A 16018-nucleotide genomic window follows, 5' to 3' on the forward strand; every position below is an offset into this window, starting at 1 on the left:
TGGCGCTCCCTGGATCTGAAGTCATTGCAGCCTCGTTTATTTTATTCAGGTTTTGACTTCCATTTATTCACCCAACAAATATATATTGAGCACCTCCTAGGAGTCAGACCCCGTGCTGAACTTTACCGGGGAGGCGGGAGTGAGGGGGGGATGCAAAGATGAAGCAGACATGTGACAGGTAGCTGAACCCCTCTGAACCCACTTCCTCTTCCATAAGTTGGGGACAGTAGTGGTATCTACCTCATAGGGTTGTTGTAGTAAATGAGGTAATCCACATGGAGCATTTAGCCCAGTGTCTGCTTATAGCAACTACCGTGTCCCTTTTCCTAGACAGCTATTAGAGGATATGCTCCAGCAAAATGAGGGAATAAAGCAAAAAAAGAGAAAGATACGGAGCCCAGGAAGCAAGGAATCTGATTAGATTAGATGCTATGCTTCGTCAGTGTTAGCTGTGATGATGGCGAGTTTTAGACCAGGTCATGCTGAGTCGGTGAGGGTTGACTTGGACTCTCCGCTCTGCCACTTAGTGGCTGTGGGATCTCACCCCGTTATTTAACTCTCTGATCTGACCTCCTCGTCATAAAACGGGAATCCTAAAACCGACCTTGTCAGGCTCCTGTGAGTGTTAAGCGAGGCAGCATCTGTGACGTGCCCAGCACATAGTCAGCGCTTCTGGTTTAGGAAGGGGTGAGCTGTCTGACAAGTTTTACCAAAAGTAGAATATAGTACGTGTTCAGAGAATGGAGGTAACTGATTGATTCTTTATACTGAAATGCCTTAAATCGTTCCAACTATTGACACAGGTAATTTTTTTTTTTTACCATGATAATACATACATCATGCAGAGATAAAAAGTAAAGTAGAAAAAAAAAAAAAAGTAAAGTAGGCTTGTCATGAAAAACATCCATCCCCAGCCCTGATCCCCAGAGGCAGCTACTTCTAACTCTTTTTCTACATGTTGTTTTCTTCTGTTATTTACCTCCTTATTTCTAAATAATATGCTTACGTTGCTATTTATCAATATGTCGGTTTTAAGACATTATTTATTGACACGCCTTTAGGTGGATGATAATTTAGCTCCCTTTTCCTAGTTCCCCACTCCATGCACTTCGCCCCCCGCCCCCACCGCCCGCCATCATCTCGGTACATTTAGATCAGTTTTACCTGTTACATTATCGTGACCAGGTAAATATTGTTCGCGTTGAGGCAAGTTGTATGCTGAGATTATGTTTCCTTTCCTATCTTTTTGTTTTTTCCAAAGTTAATATCGCCTCTCTTTTTTTTTTTCCACTTGCTGAGGTTTTTTTAATGTACCTATCCTCAATTTTTTTCTTTCTGACTCTCAGACCTGTCATTTGCCTAATAATAATATTTTCTAAATTATGAAATATATCAGATAATGGTTCATTATTTTCCCCCTGGCAGTCTGCATCTAGTGGGCCCTCCGTGATCCTGCCAGAATCTTGGCCGGCTACTTTTTACTGCATCCCTCTCATCCTGCAACTTTCCTTGCTGCTCTGTTTCCTGGCCTTCATACCTTCTTCTTTCTTGTTTTATTCCCTCATTTTACTGGAGTATAGCCTGAAGTAGCTTCCTAAGAAAGGGTGCATGGGATCTAAATGTTTAGAGTCCTCACTTTTCTGAAAATAGCATCGGTCTCTTTTCACACGTAATAGTTTGGGTAGGTATAGAAGCCTAGGTTTAGAAGTCTCTTCCATTGGAAATGTGAAGGCATCACCCAGCTTCCAGCATTACTATTGAAAGATCTGATGCCAAAACATGCATGCCACAACTAAGAGTTCACATGCCACAACTAAGGAGCCCACATGCTGCAACTAAGGAGCCTGCCTGCCACAACTAAAACCTGGTGCAACTAAATAAATATTTTTAAAAATAATAATAATAAATAAAAAATAAATAAAACTGAAGACTCATGTTTTTACATTTGAAGAATCCTCTAATACTATTTTCTCTGATAATTTCATCCTATAATTGATATATTGTATCCCCACAAGATATACAGGAAAGGAAGCATAATTTCTGCATGATTTCTATTTATTGGATATTAGACCTTCTAAATTGACTTCATTTCCTTCCTTTCTTATTTTCCGTCTCTTAACTTTTTGTTAACTTTCGGGGCAATTTCCTCAACTTTATCTTCCAAACTTTCTATCGATTATAAACTTCGGCTACTTTATTTTAATCATGAAGAACTCTTTCTTGTCCTTTGCTCCCTTGTCAAAGCACCCTACTATTGTTTTATGACTGCAATATCTTATCTAATCTCTTAATGGATTTTAATTATTGGATTGTGTTTTTTCCGTTTTCTCTTATTCTGTGCACTGTCTGCTTTCTGCCGTTTCCCTGTATCAGTTTGTCTCTTTCGATCTCTTCCTTTCATGTGGAGACTTTGCTTAAACATTAAGTGCCCCTTGCCTCTCTGTTTAGTCTTATGTGGGAGGGAACAAAAACTGTGCATGCGAGTTCTGCTTGCATAATGGGCTTCCCTGGAACGTGAATAATCACTGGCTGACTGTGCTTTGAATAACACCAATGACGGGGAGCTCGTAACTCACCAAGCAATTGACTCCTCTTTTGAGAAGCAGGAGTTATTCTTTTGAACCCTGAGCCAATATCTGCCATCTTAGAACTTGGTTTTAGTTCTGTCTTAAGTTTGTGTGTTAAAGTGATATTTCAGGGAGATTTTGTACATACACTTTCTGGTTAGAGTCATTTAAAAGGTAAACTTTTTTAAAAAAGGCAATTCTAGGGGCTGTATGGTAGTGATTAAGTCCAAATCCAGCCTTCCATGCTAATCATATGACTTTGAACCTCTCCCAGGTTTGATTTTCTTGGCTATACTGTGGTGATGACGGTGACGACGGCGATGATGATGGTGGTGGTGGTGATCAAACCACCTGTCTCTTGAGCAGTTAGGCTTAGCCAAGTGCCTGGCAGGCTAAGTCGTCTATAAACACAGGGATGATGTGTCCACCAGTTGAATGTCGTACCTATGAGTCAATCGCTCAGGAGACATAGCCGATACATTTTCCCCGACCTTAGGACCAAGTTTTCGAGGGTGAACTCAAAATTCAAAGGGCAGAAATAGAAAGTTCAGCCTCATTACTGGGTGTCTTGTGCCTCAGTTTTCCCAAACTACATTGACACATCATCGGATAGTACAAACCTGCTTTCCCTTTCCTGCAATTAAAACCTCTCCTACTATGAATTTTCTTAAAGCTTCTTCTTCTGATTATAAAAGAGGAAAAATGCAAATGCATTCTTCTTTGTTTAATGCAAATACAGAGAAGTATCATTTCCCTGGGCCTCCCTGGGCCTTGGTTTGTTGGGCTGAGGACGGCCCTGCCGATCTTGACTAGGGCACCTGGCCTGCCCATAGATTTCCTGCTCCCCCAGCCCTCGCCCAGGGCCCCACAGCCAAGGAGACCAAGAAGACAGTGTCCTCTAGAGAAGTATGTCACTGCCACCTCCCCGGGGCTGAGGGTCTGAGACAGCTGACTCCTATCCAAGCTGATACCCAACAAGAAGAGCTGCTGTCAGCCCTGGGAGATCTGGTGTCATCTATGATTAATCCTCAAAGCCAAAACCCAACAAGTTTCTGATTAAACGATGGCATCCCAGGGTCCCCATCACCCCCGAGTGGAGCTGTGGGTTTGGAACAGCCGTCTGGAGCCCCCACCAAAGGACCCTGGCAGCTGCCAAGACAGGTGTCGGGGACTTCCCTGGTGGCGCAGTGGTTAAGAATCCTCCTGCCAATGCAGGGCACCCGGGTTCGAGCCCTGGTCCGGGAAGATCCCACATGCCGCGGAGCAACTAAGCACGTGCCCCACAGCTACTGAGCCTGCGCTCTAGAGCCCACGAGCCGCAACTACTGAGCCCGCGTGCCATGACTACTGAAGCCCACACACCTAGAGCCCGTGCTCCGCAACAAGAGAAGCCACCACAATGAGAAGTCCTGCACACCGCAACGAAGAGTAGCCCCCGCTCGCCGCAACTAGAGAAAGCCCGCAGCAGCGAAGACCCAACACAGCCAAAAATAAATAAATAAATAAATAAAATTGCCATCTCTCAAACCACTAAAAAAAAAAAAAAAAAACATTAAAAAAAAAAGAAGACCGGTGTCGTCCCCTCACCTTCTCAGGGTCTGCGCCTCCCCCTCCCCCGGCCCCCTCCTCTACCGCCCTTTCTCCAGAAGGAGAGCCGGCCCGTTCCCTCAAAACCCACAGTCCCAGCCGGGCTCCTGGAGCGACTGGCTGGGCATGACGGCCTTGTCAGTCACCATAAGGAACGCCGCCCTGGGCAAGTGACGGCGCGTTCCTGCCCAAAGCCACGGCGAGCAGAGCTGAGACGTCATTCACAGTGAAGGGAGCGCTTCTGGACTCAGGAGTGTGGTTTGCTGCTTTTGACCTGATGAATTAGTAGCTGATTAGAACATCTCCACTCTGCAGACGCTTCCATCAAAGACTTCTAACGACCTTCCACCCGGCCACGGGCAGCCCCACAGTTACCATGTGGCCTTCTCTCCACTCCCAGAGTCTTGGGACCTGGGGCCAGTGGCCTTCCCGCTGTCCATCGGTGGGAACAAAAGCCCGTCTCCCCCAGCAGCTCCAGGCCGTGGTCCACTGCGTCCCCGTCACCTGAAGAGATGCGGGCCCTGGGATTGCGTGGCCTTTGCTTCCAAAGCAGCGGGCCCCTTCGCCGCTTGAATGGTTCTCTCTCTCCAACCTGTGGCCTTGTTTCAAGTCATATTATCTTTCCTCTTACAGATCCTGCCCATCACACCTCCACATCCAGAAGGAAACTGGCTCAGGGAAGGACCAGCCCCAGCCAGAAGGAGTAAAAAGAATAAAAGTCACCTCTTGTCTATTGAGTGCCGACTCTATGCCAGGTACTTCACACGTGTCTACTTTATGTAAAATAAATAGAAAGCGAGGTCACCTGAGACTTACCAGGGGAGCGGGGAGGGGAGGGTCCCAGGCAGAGGGAGGTGCAGGAAGCCGGTTCTGAGCAAGCGGGCACCTGGTGGAGAATCAGAGACCGTCAGGCGAGATGCGACCGTGGGGGCTGGCGTGGGGGTCAGCTCGGAGGTCAAGACGGAGATGCTGAACTGTATCATAGCAGCAGCTGGGGCCACACGGTCCATGTTTCCAACGAATGGCGGAGGGACGTGAGACCAGCAGCTGCCATGGAGTTTGTCCACGGGCAGGTAGCCTCCTTGGCCTGTAAAAACTTGCGCAAAATAGCCCTTCCTGTAGAATGTGGCCCAGGAGCCTTGAACCTGCTTTTTCTGGCTGTGTGTAGAAAGACAGATGTGGTCTAGGGTTTGACTCAAGACCAAGCCAGACCCTGCTGAGGGTACTGTCCGAGTTGCCATCAACTCTGGCTACGGTTGAGGGGAGGGAGGACTGTCCAGCCTGATCGGCTGTTAAAGCTCAGGGCCTCGGGGTCTAAGAGTGTGTTTCTGAGCAGATGTTTCGTCCAGCTTCCTCCAGGTGATGGGGCCGAGTCAGGCTGAGTTACAGGGAAGCGTCTGAGAAGAGAAATACATTTGAAATTGTGGTCAAGGTGGTTTTTTTTTTCTTTTGAGCCTAGCTACACTATCCAGAGTTCCTGCCCATGAAATATTTCATATGTTTTTATATACACACACACATAAAAATGTATACGTGTATCTATGAAACAAAGAACAGTAAAATGGACACACGTGTCCCCAGCTGAAGCAGTATTTCCAGGATCACCCATGTCACCTATGTGTCCCTCCACGTCACAGCCGTCCTGCTGCCCTCACCCTTCTGACGTTTATCAGACCCTTGCTCTTCAGTACAGGTTTGCAGTATATCCTCAACCATATAGCTGAGTTGCGTATGTTTGGGAAATTTCATGGGCGCTCCCCTATCACACGTAATCTTTCGCGACTTTCTTTTACACTCAGCGTCCCCTCCCCGAGGTCCGTCCATGTTGACGCACGAAGCCGTAGTTCTTTTCCCCTGCCCTGCTGTAGGGTACGCCATCGTTGAATACGCACATTATTTACCCCCTCTACTTGTGTCGGGACGTCTGTATGGTGTCCAGGTTTTTTGGATACACGGTGCCTCTGTTGAATATTCATGCACGAGTCTCCAGCTCAAATTAATGGGGAGATTCTTGAAGGTCTGTAGCAAGGACCAAACATCACACGTGGCCAAGGCTTACAGGGTGGGGAAGTAGAGTCATACGCCCAGAGAGAGGACTCTTGCCACTTCTCAGGGGCCCTCGGGGTCTCAGTGCAGCTCCGCCTGGCAGACCAGCTCCCTCCGCCTCCATAGCCTCGACCTGCCTGGGGCTCTGCTTTACTGTGGCCAAGTTCTGGCCTCCACTGTGGCCACCCTGATGCCACCTCCTAGCTAATTCCCCACAGCACATTCACCCGCCCCACTGTCTCTTTGGCCCATAGGAAATTCCCAGGTCAAGGGATTGGGCTAGTGCAACCAGCCTCGGGATTGGTCCTCTTTGGAGCAGGTCACTTGACTGTGGCTGGAGGGTTTATTTGGTACAGACACGATATCAGGGCTGTGGCCATCTGAGGACGTGAGCAGGCAGGCAGATATTAGGTATTGGCGTATCGATTTCCCTAGACTTGGCTGTCATCTTTGTTCATTTTTCTTTTTCTCCTTTTTCAAACTATACACATAATACATTGACACGTGTGTGTGTTGTAAACACTAAAACAGTATAGGTAACGTCCAAGTCCTCCTGGCCAGTAACCTCAGAATTTCTCCCTCTTCTTAGATAGAATCAGTATAATCAGATCCTCTCAAACTTTTCCCCTCCCTCCTTCTTTCCCTCCCCTCCCCTCTCCCTATTTCTCTCTCCCCTCTCTCTTTCACACACACACACACACACACACACACACCCCTACCTATATAATTACAGGCGTTGCATTACATGAATGATTTTATACTGTGTTGTGATATTTTTTCTGACACCAAAGGTATAGTGTTTTCTTGACACCAAATACGTGTCATTTTTTCACACATCCACCAGTTCTCTGACACCAACTGGGTGTCCAGCAATCCAGTTCACTTCTGACACTAACTGTCCAGAGGCAGTGAAGATGCCACAGGCTAAGGGCTCAATCCCACAAGCCTGCCCCCGCCTCGGATGCCGGCCCCAAACCCAGGGCCACCTGCCCTCTGACTGAGCAGCTCTAAATCAGGGTCTCCCACAGCCTCCTCGCCAGGTGCAGTAATTTGCTGGAATGGCTCACAGAACTCAGGAAAACACTATACTTACTATAACGATTTTAAAGGATACAAATGAAAACACATATGAGGAGGTCAGGAAGGGTCCCAAGCACAGGAGCCTCTGTTCCCATGGAGTTGAGATGAGCCACTCGCCCAGCATGTGCTTGAATTCAGAAACTTGGAAGCTCTTTGCCCCTCATCGTTGAGGGATTTTCATCAAGGTGCTATTACGTGTGTGATTGATTAAATCATTCTCTGTTGGTGATTGAGTTCAATCTCTAGCCTCTCTCACCTCCCCTGAGGCAGGAATGTGGGGCTGAAAGTTACAACCTTCTAATCACTTGCCTGGTTCTTCTGGCATTCAGCTCCCATCCTAAAGCTACTAGGGGCCCCTTACCCAAGAGTTATCTTGTTACCATACAAAAAGCATTCACACCCTCCTCACTCTGGAGATTACAATCCGTGCTGGGAACCCGGGGCAAAGACCAAATATATTTTTAAGTTATACCACATGTATGTGTGTACGTATTTACTTTTTTATTTTTATTTTTTTAACATCTTTATTGGAGTGTAATTGCTTTACAATGGTGCGTTAGTTTCTGCTTTATAACAAAGTGAATCAGCTATACATATACATATATCCCCATATCTCTTCCCTCTTTCGTCTCCCTCCCTCCCTTTACTTTTTTAAATAAACGATGTCTTGGGATCTTTTTATGTCACTACATCCTTTCAAAATGTTATTCTATAGTGCAAAAGGATCATGGAGTATCTGCTGAAGAATATTGGGATTGTCTACATTTTTTTCCTATTATAAATAGTGCTAAATTTTCAAGTAAAAAACTGGGGGGAAATTAAATATCCATTATAGGGAAATGAAGAAATAAATTATGGTATATTCTTGCAATGGAATAATACATCCAACAGTTAAAAATGAATAAACCAATAGAAATTAAGGGATTGCCAGATTAGATTGAAACAACAAGATCACATGTATACTATCTACAGGAGAAAAACCTTACATCCAAAGGTACAAAGAGGTTGAAAGTAAAAGGATGGAAATATAGACTATGCTAAAAAGAATCATAAAAGAGCTAGAGTGGCTTATATCAGACAAAATAGATGTTAAAACAAAAGTGTTACTAGAAATAAAGAAGAGATTTCATAATGATAAAAGTGTCAACCACCAGGAAGTTATAACAGTTATAAGTATAACTTAACCCAAACAACAGAGCCTCAAAATACATGAAGCAAAAACTGACAGAATTGAAGGGAAAAATGTAAAATTCAACAATAATAGACAGATGGAGATTTTTAATACTCTACTTTCAATAATGGATAGAACAATAGACAGAAGATCAACAAGGAAATAGGAGACTTGAACTTGGACTTGTCTATAGTACATGCCACCTAACAGCAGAATACATACTCTTCTCAAGCACCCACCTGGAATGTTCTCCATATGCTGGTCCATAAAACAAACTTCAGTAAGTTTAAAAGGATTGAAGTGATCCAAAGTATGTTTTCCAACCACAATGGAATTAAATTAAAAATCAATAACAAAGTAATTTGGAAAGTTAACAAATACGGGAAGTTAAACATCGCACTTCTAAATAACCAATAGGTCAAAGAAATCACACAAGAAAATAGAATATTTACTTTGAGACAAAGGGAAATGAAAATGCAACATACTGAAACTTCAGTGGTGTCACTAAAGCAGTGCTCAGAAGGGAATTTATAGCTATAAATGTTAATATTTTTAAAAGATCTCAAATCGGTAACCTAACCTTCAACTTTATGAAACTAGAAAAAGAAGAGCAAACTAAAACTGAAGCAAGCATAAGGAAGGAAGTAATACTATTAGGACAAAAATAAATGAGTTAGAGAAGAGAAGAGCAATAGAGAAAATCAGTGAAACCAAAAGTTGGTTCTTTGAAATTTCAACAAAATTGACAAACCCTTAGCTAGACTGACCAAGAGAAAAAGAGAGATGATCCAAATGACTAGAATCAGAAATAAAAGAAGGGACATTACTGCCAACCTTACAGAAATAAAAGGCAAAATAAAGATAAAGGAATAATATGAACAGCTGTTTCCAATAAATTAGGTAACTTACATGAAATGGATAAATTCTTAGAAAGACACAAATTACTGAAACTTACTCAAGAAAAACAGGAACCTACAACAAGTAAAGAATTAGTAATTAAAAACCTAACTACCAAGAAAAGCCTTCCTTGGTGACCTCTACCAAACAAAAGACAAAAGTATGCCAATTCTTCATAAACTCTCCAAAAAAAATAGAAGAGGAAGAAACACTTCCCAATTTATTCTAGGAGGCAAAGTTTACCCTGATGTCAAAACCAGTCAGACATCACGAGGAAAGAAAACTACTGACTAACATCTCTCATAAGGTATGGATGCCAAAATGCTCAAAAATATACTAGTAAACCAAATCCAACAAGTCCATAATTAACTGGGATTCATAGCAAGAATGCAAGGTTTGTTTAATACCTGAAAATTAATGTAATATATTAATAGAATCAAAACTAAAAACTATATGGTAGTTGGATGCAGAAAAAGCATCTGACAAAATCAGACATCCTTTTGTGACAAAAATACTCAGGGAATTTCCTCAGCTTGATAAAGAATGTCTGAAACACACACACACTTAACCAGGTAACATCATACTTAACAGTGAAAACTGAATGCTTTTTCCCCTGTGATCAAGAAAAGGATGTCCATTCTTGCCCCTTCTATGTAACATTGTGTTAGAAGTTCTAGCCTGGGAAATTAGAGGGGAAAAAAAGAGAGAAGGAAAGAAAAGAAAAGGCATCCAGATTGAAAAGACAGAAGTAAAACAATGTAATTGCAGATGACATTATCTTACATATAGGAAAATCATATAGAAAAAATCCTATCATAAGGAATCCACTAACAAACTATTAGAACTAATAAATGATTTCAGTAAATTTGCTGGATGGAAGAGCAATATACAAAAGTCATTTATTGCATATCCATATGTTAACAATGAATTTTATTCAACAAATAAAATTAAGAATACAGTTCACATTTACAATGCCATCAAAAAGAATAAAATACTTAGGAATAAATTTAGCAAAAGAAGTGTACACTGAAAAACTACAACACATTGCTGAAAGAAATTAAAGAAGATCTAAATTAATAGAAACACATCCCATATTCTTGGAGCATGACACTTAATTGTTAGGTAGTAATACTGTTCAAATTGATCTACATATTCAACAGATTCACTATCAAAATCCCAACTACTTTTTTTTGCAAGTATTGACTAGTTGATCCCTAAAATTCATATGGAATTGCAAGGGGACCTGAATAGCCAAAACAGTCTGAAATGGGAAGAACAAGGTTGGAAGACTCATACTTCCCAATTTCAAAACTTACTGCACATTTACAGTAATGAAGACAGTGTGGTACTGGCATAAGGATAGACATGTAGGTCAATGGAATAGAATTGAGAGTCCAGAAATGAACACTCACATTTATGGTAAATTGATTTTTGACAAAGGTGCCAAGACCATTCAATAGGGAAAGAAGAATCTTTTCAACAAATTGTGCTGGAACAACTGAATATCCACATGTAAAAAACAGTTGGACCCTTACCTCACACCATACACAAAAATTAATTCAAAATGCATCATAGGCCTAAATGTGAGAGCTAAAAGTATAAAACTCTTAGAAAAATAAATAGAAGTAAATTTTTATAACCTTGAATTAAGTAATGGTTTCTTAGATACACACCAAAAGCACAAGTGAAAAAAGAAATTGGACTACATCAAAATTAAAAACTTTTGTGCTACAAATAATACCTTTAAGAAAGTGAAAGGGTAACCAACAGAATAGCAGAAAATATGTGCAAATCATATATCTGACTTGTATCCAGAACACATAAAAATTCCATATTAAAGACAAAGATCCAATTTAAAAATGGGCAAAGGATTTGAATAGGCATTTCTCAACGCACAAATGGCCAATGTGCACATGAAAAGATGCTCAACATCGTTAGTCAGTAGGGAAATACAAGTCAAAACCACAATGAAATACCACTTCCCACCCATTCAGATGGCTGTACTAAAAAAGATGGACAAGAATAATTGTTGACAATTAGAACCTCATACATTGCTAGCAGGAATGTAAAATGGCGCAGCCACTTTGGGAAACAGTTTAGCAGTTCCTCAAAATGTTAAACATAGAGTTACCATATGGCTTATCAGTTCCATTTCTGCATATCTGCTCAAGGGAAATAAAAACATGTGTTGACAAAAAAATGTGTACATGAATCTTCATAGTAGCATAATTCATAATAACCAAACAACCCAAAGTCATCAATGGATGAATAAACAAGATGTGATATATCCATACAATGAAAAAGTATTCCTCAACAAAAAGAAGTACTGAAACATGCTACATACAACATGGATGAACCTTGAAAAGAAGCCAGTCACAAAAGACCACATGTTATACAATCCCTTTTAAGTGAAAAGTCCAGAACAAGCAAGTCTATAGAGACAGGAAATAGACTAGTGGTTGCCTAAGGTTGGAGGAGCAGGTATTGGAGGGAAATGGGGAGTGACTACTAAAGGGTATGAAGTTTCTTTGGGGGGGTGATGAAAATGTTCTAAAATTAATTGTGCTGATGGTTGTACAACTCTGTGAATATACTAAAAAGCATTGAATTGTACACTTTTTTTTTTTTGAATTGTACACTTTTAAAAGGTGAATTGTATTGTACATGAATTATATCTCAACAAAGCTGTTTTTAAAAATGAATGAATTAGGTCTGTATGTATCAACCTAGATACATCTCAGTAAATGCAGAGAGAAAAAAGCAAGTTGAAAAAGGAAACAGGAAAGCATATAGTATGATGCCATCTATGTGAAACTGTAAAACAAAAAAGTATAGCATATATTGTTTCTGGAAATATAAATTCTTAGTAAGATATAAAAGCTTGGAAGGAAAGGATATACTCCAACTACAGAATTCTCCCTCTCGCCCTATAATTTTTTTTTTAATTTTATGGCTTATCCGTCCATTGTTTGTGTTCAGTACATAAAGAAATATATGTCTATTCATATCCCTTCCTTTCTCAAATAAAAGGAAGACTATATACGCTTTTCTCTACTTTTTTTTCACTTCACAGTGGATACTGGAGATCTCTCCAGAGTTTATAGAGCTATTCCAGTGAGGCTCTTTTATTAACCTTGTTGGGGTTTCTGTCTAAAAGGAGGAGCGCCAGAGATGGATGACTATGTGGAGACACTGAAGGATGAGGAGGACGCCTTGTGGGAGAACGTGGAGTGCAACCGGCACATGCTGAGTCGCTATATCAACCCAGCCAAGCTCACCCCCTACCTGCGCCAGTGCAAGGTCATTGACGAACAAGATGAAGATGAAGTGCTTAACGCTCCCATGTTGCCGTCCAAGATCAACCGGGCAGGTAACCTCGGGAAATAACTTACCGTTAGCTGTAGCAAAATGAAGTTCCTCTCAGTCAGGGATGTTTAACTAGCGTCCACAGACCCCTCTACCCACCCCTGGTCCCCCACCAAACTGTCCATGGGGTAGAGAGGGTCTATTAACTTGGACAGGGGGAAATTACATCTTTATTTTACCAACCTAAGACTTAGCATTCCCTTCAATTATGGATGCAGGTAGGCAATAAATCACAATGATTAGCAATACTTGTGTCTTTGTCCACAGTAAACATTACAGATATCTTCTTATCACATTACAGCTATTACAGATTTCCAAAATATCATTTACACTCATCTCTCCCTTGAAATTATAGTAGTTATTAGACCTGCCAAGAGGTTGGTTTATTTAATGCATTAATAAAGAAGCACATTTATTACTGTGTCACAAATTTAGTATTTGTTAACTGTGTCTTATTGTCATTGATTCCCTTTGTAATCCAATGCATTTTATCTGTTTGAAAATGTTATTCTGATAAAGGGTCCATAGGCTTTTCCAGACTGCCTAGGGGTCCATGACACTTTATCACATTCATTAAAGGTAGGTAGTGAGTGTGGTTTGTGAACATTGTTTTGATTTTATATACATCTGTGTGTGTATTCACACATATGTTTGTAGCAAAATATGTCTTTGTGTGTAAGCATGCGGTCACAATGTAAAATACATTTCTTTCTGTGGCTCACAGTTTAAGAGGTTTGAAACTCACTTGCCCACAGTATGACTGGTGATAAGTAGCTCATATGCTATGACTCTCTTTTGCATACGTAACAAACATCACTCATCACAGCGTGTTTTCCTACTGAGCTTGGATGTAACTTTAGAATCCCTCTCAACACAGTGCTCCAGGCAGCTTTGACAAACAATCAGTTGACACAAGATGAAATTTATTTATTATGTCTACCCTAGGGGAAGGATTGAGTTTTAGGACCTCAAGGGAAGAAACAGCTGAAAATAAAATGTTTAAGGAAGGGGCAAGAAAGGTAAACAATAAGTGGAACCAGTAGGATAAAATTTGAAAACTGCCAAGGAAATTACACTTAGATTAAAAATGTTTCCAGACTATGTGATAATCCCATCGAAGAACATGGAGCTATTCCTGCTTCCTGTGACTTTTCCTAGCTCCCCACCCAAATGCTTATCTTCCTGGTCTGAATCCCAGAGAACCATATATTATTCTGTAACCACTGCTGTACATCCGTCCTCCTTCAATCACAGATGTGCTGATGCCTGTATGGTTAATTTTAGCCCTGGTCAATTGGGAAGCTCTTTAAGACTGTTGGTTTCCTATGGCTGCTCTGGGTCTACCAGTCTTTTGGAGAAAGGAAGCTAACACTCACAATCCCTGCTGAGGGCCTGGCACTTTGATTTACATTATCTGGACTGTAAGATATAACTCAGGAGTGACAGGATGTGGTGAGACTATCTTCTTAAAGAGTGTCCTGACGGATGTGAGCCCAGCATAAGACTGGATTTGGAGACTTGCATCCAATCAGACATGTACGCTTCTGCCCACTTGAGTGATTTGGCCTTTCCTCTAGGCCGACTGCTGGACATTCTACATACGAAGGGGCAAAGGGGCTATGTGGTCTTCTTGGAGAGTCTGGAATTTTACTACCCAGAATTGTACAAACTGGTGACTGGAAAGGAACCCACTCGTAGATTCTCCACCATTGTGGGTAAGTGGCTTTACCATCAGCATTCGGACTGTGATGGGAGGGGTGTGTGTGTGTGTCCAGTGGTGGGACAGTTCTAAGGTTATGGATCTGTGACATCAGGACAGCGCCCCAGTGGCACTTACGAACTGTCAACCACTTATTTCTGCCTGATGATGAAATGTAGGTGACAGAGGAACAAACTGAATCAAGAGCCAAGAGAAGTGGGTGTTTACTGAACATCCCCCATGAATGTTGGTGGGGTGGAACTCCCCCTACCCTCTGGATCTTGTCCTTGCCCTGCCTACCCTCCTGCCGGTATCCCATGAACCAGAGCCCATGGTCATCTCATCTTAATTTTCCTTCCTAAATATTCTTAAATCAGTCTTTTCTCCATATACACCACTATCCTGGTCAAGACCCATACAACCCTATCAGCTCTTTATATCCATTCCTGCTCTGATCCAATGAGTTCTCTACTCCTCATGTTACCCTCCGCTACTTAAAACCTTTCAGTGGCTTTCCACTGTTTCCATCTAAAGACCCCAGTGCAGCCCACAAGGACCCTACATGGTCCAGCCCCTGATGATACTCCCAGCCTCACCTTTCTGCCTCTCCCTCTCTCTCAGCTCCAGCCACTTTGGTCTTCCTTCAGTTTCTGAAATGTGCCAGGTTCCTCTTCCATTCCCATAGGACCTTGGCAATGTTGTTCCACTTTACTAGAATGTGTTTTCTCTCCTCAATACTTGAGCTCATCCATCAGGAGCCTTCTCTGACGCCTCTGTCCACTCAGCTGGATCTGGTCCCCCCCACCCCTTTACACACTCTCATAGTCCCCTATACCTTTACTTTGTGCGGTCCTCTCAATCTGTAGTTATATTTGTGTGTGATCACTTGCTTTTTTAATGTCTGTCTCCCTTACCAGACATAAGCTCTACCGGGACCAAGGCTGTCTTGTGCACCCTGAATCCCCGGTGCCTAATGGGTAGTAAGAGCTCAGTAAAGTGTTGCTGAGTGAATGAGTGAACGAATGACACCTGCCCCACGTCTGGAACCCCCTTCTTCCCCTCCCCAGTCCTCAGGCCTGACTGGGTGCCCCCTCTCCACAGTGGAGGAGGGCCACGAGGGCCTCACGCACTTCCTGATGAACGAGGTCATCAAGCTGCAGCAGCAGATGAAGGCCAAAGACCTGCAGCGGTGTGAGCTGCTGGCCAAGTCGCGACAGCTGGAGGACGAGAAGAAGCAGCTGACGCTGACACAGGTGGAGCTGCTGACCTTCCAGGACCGGTACTACAAGATGAAGGAGGAGCGGGACAGCTACAACGACGAGCTGGTCAAGGTGAAGGACGACAACTACAGCTTGGCCATGCGCTACGCCCAGCTCAGCGAAGAGAAGAACATGGCGGTCATGCGGAGCCGAGACCTGCAACTCGAGGTGAGGGGCACGTGGCGGCGGCTGCTGGGCCAAAGCGAGTGAGGGGGACGCGAAGGCCACTGGGGCAGAGACCACCAGGCAGGCAAGGGGCAGGGTTTAACACTTGGCCAGGTGAGGGAGGAAGGAGGACACAGGAGTTCTGGGGGCCTAGATCCACTGTGCGCATGCCAACCCAGTG

General features: G+C 42.8%; 1 protein-coding gene across 5 annotated transcripts in view; it reads left to right on the forward strand.

Moving 5' to 3' along the window:
• CARD11 (caspase recruitment domain family member 11) overlaps positions 1 to 16018 on the forward strand; it is a 106115-nt gene that overhangs the window by 63513 nt on the left and 26584 nt on the right. For all 5 annotated transcript variants that reach the window (XM_082358787.1, XM_082358790.1, XM_082358788.1 and 2 more), the window contains 4 exons: positions 4788 to 4909; positions 12506 to 12718; positions 14292 to 14429; positions 15515 to 15840. In XM_082358787.1, the coding sequence (XP_082214913.1) occupies positions 4788 to 4909; positions 12506 to 12718; positions 14292 to 14429; positions 15515 to 15840 (799 nt within the window). The remainder of the gene's footprint in view (positions 1 to 4787; positions 4910 to 12505; positions 12719 to 14291; positions 14430 to 15514; positions 15841 to 16018) is intronic.

Source organism: Balaenoptera borealis (genome assembly GCF_965194805.1).
Source record: "Balaenoptera borealis genome assembly, chromosome: 16".
NCBI lineage: Eukaryota > Metazoa > Chordata > Mammalia > Artiodactyla > Balaenopteridae > Balaenoptera > Balaenoptera borealis.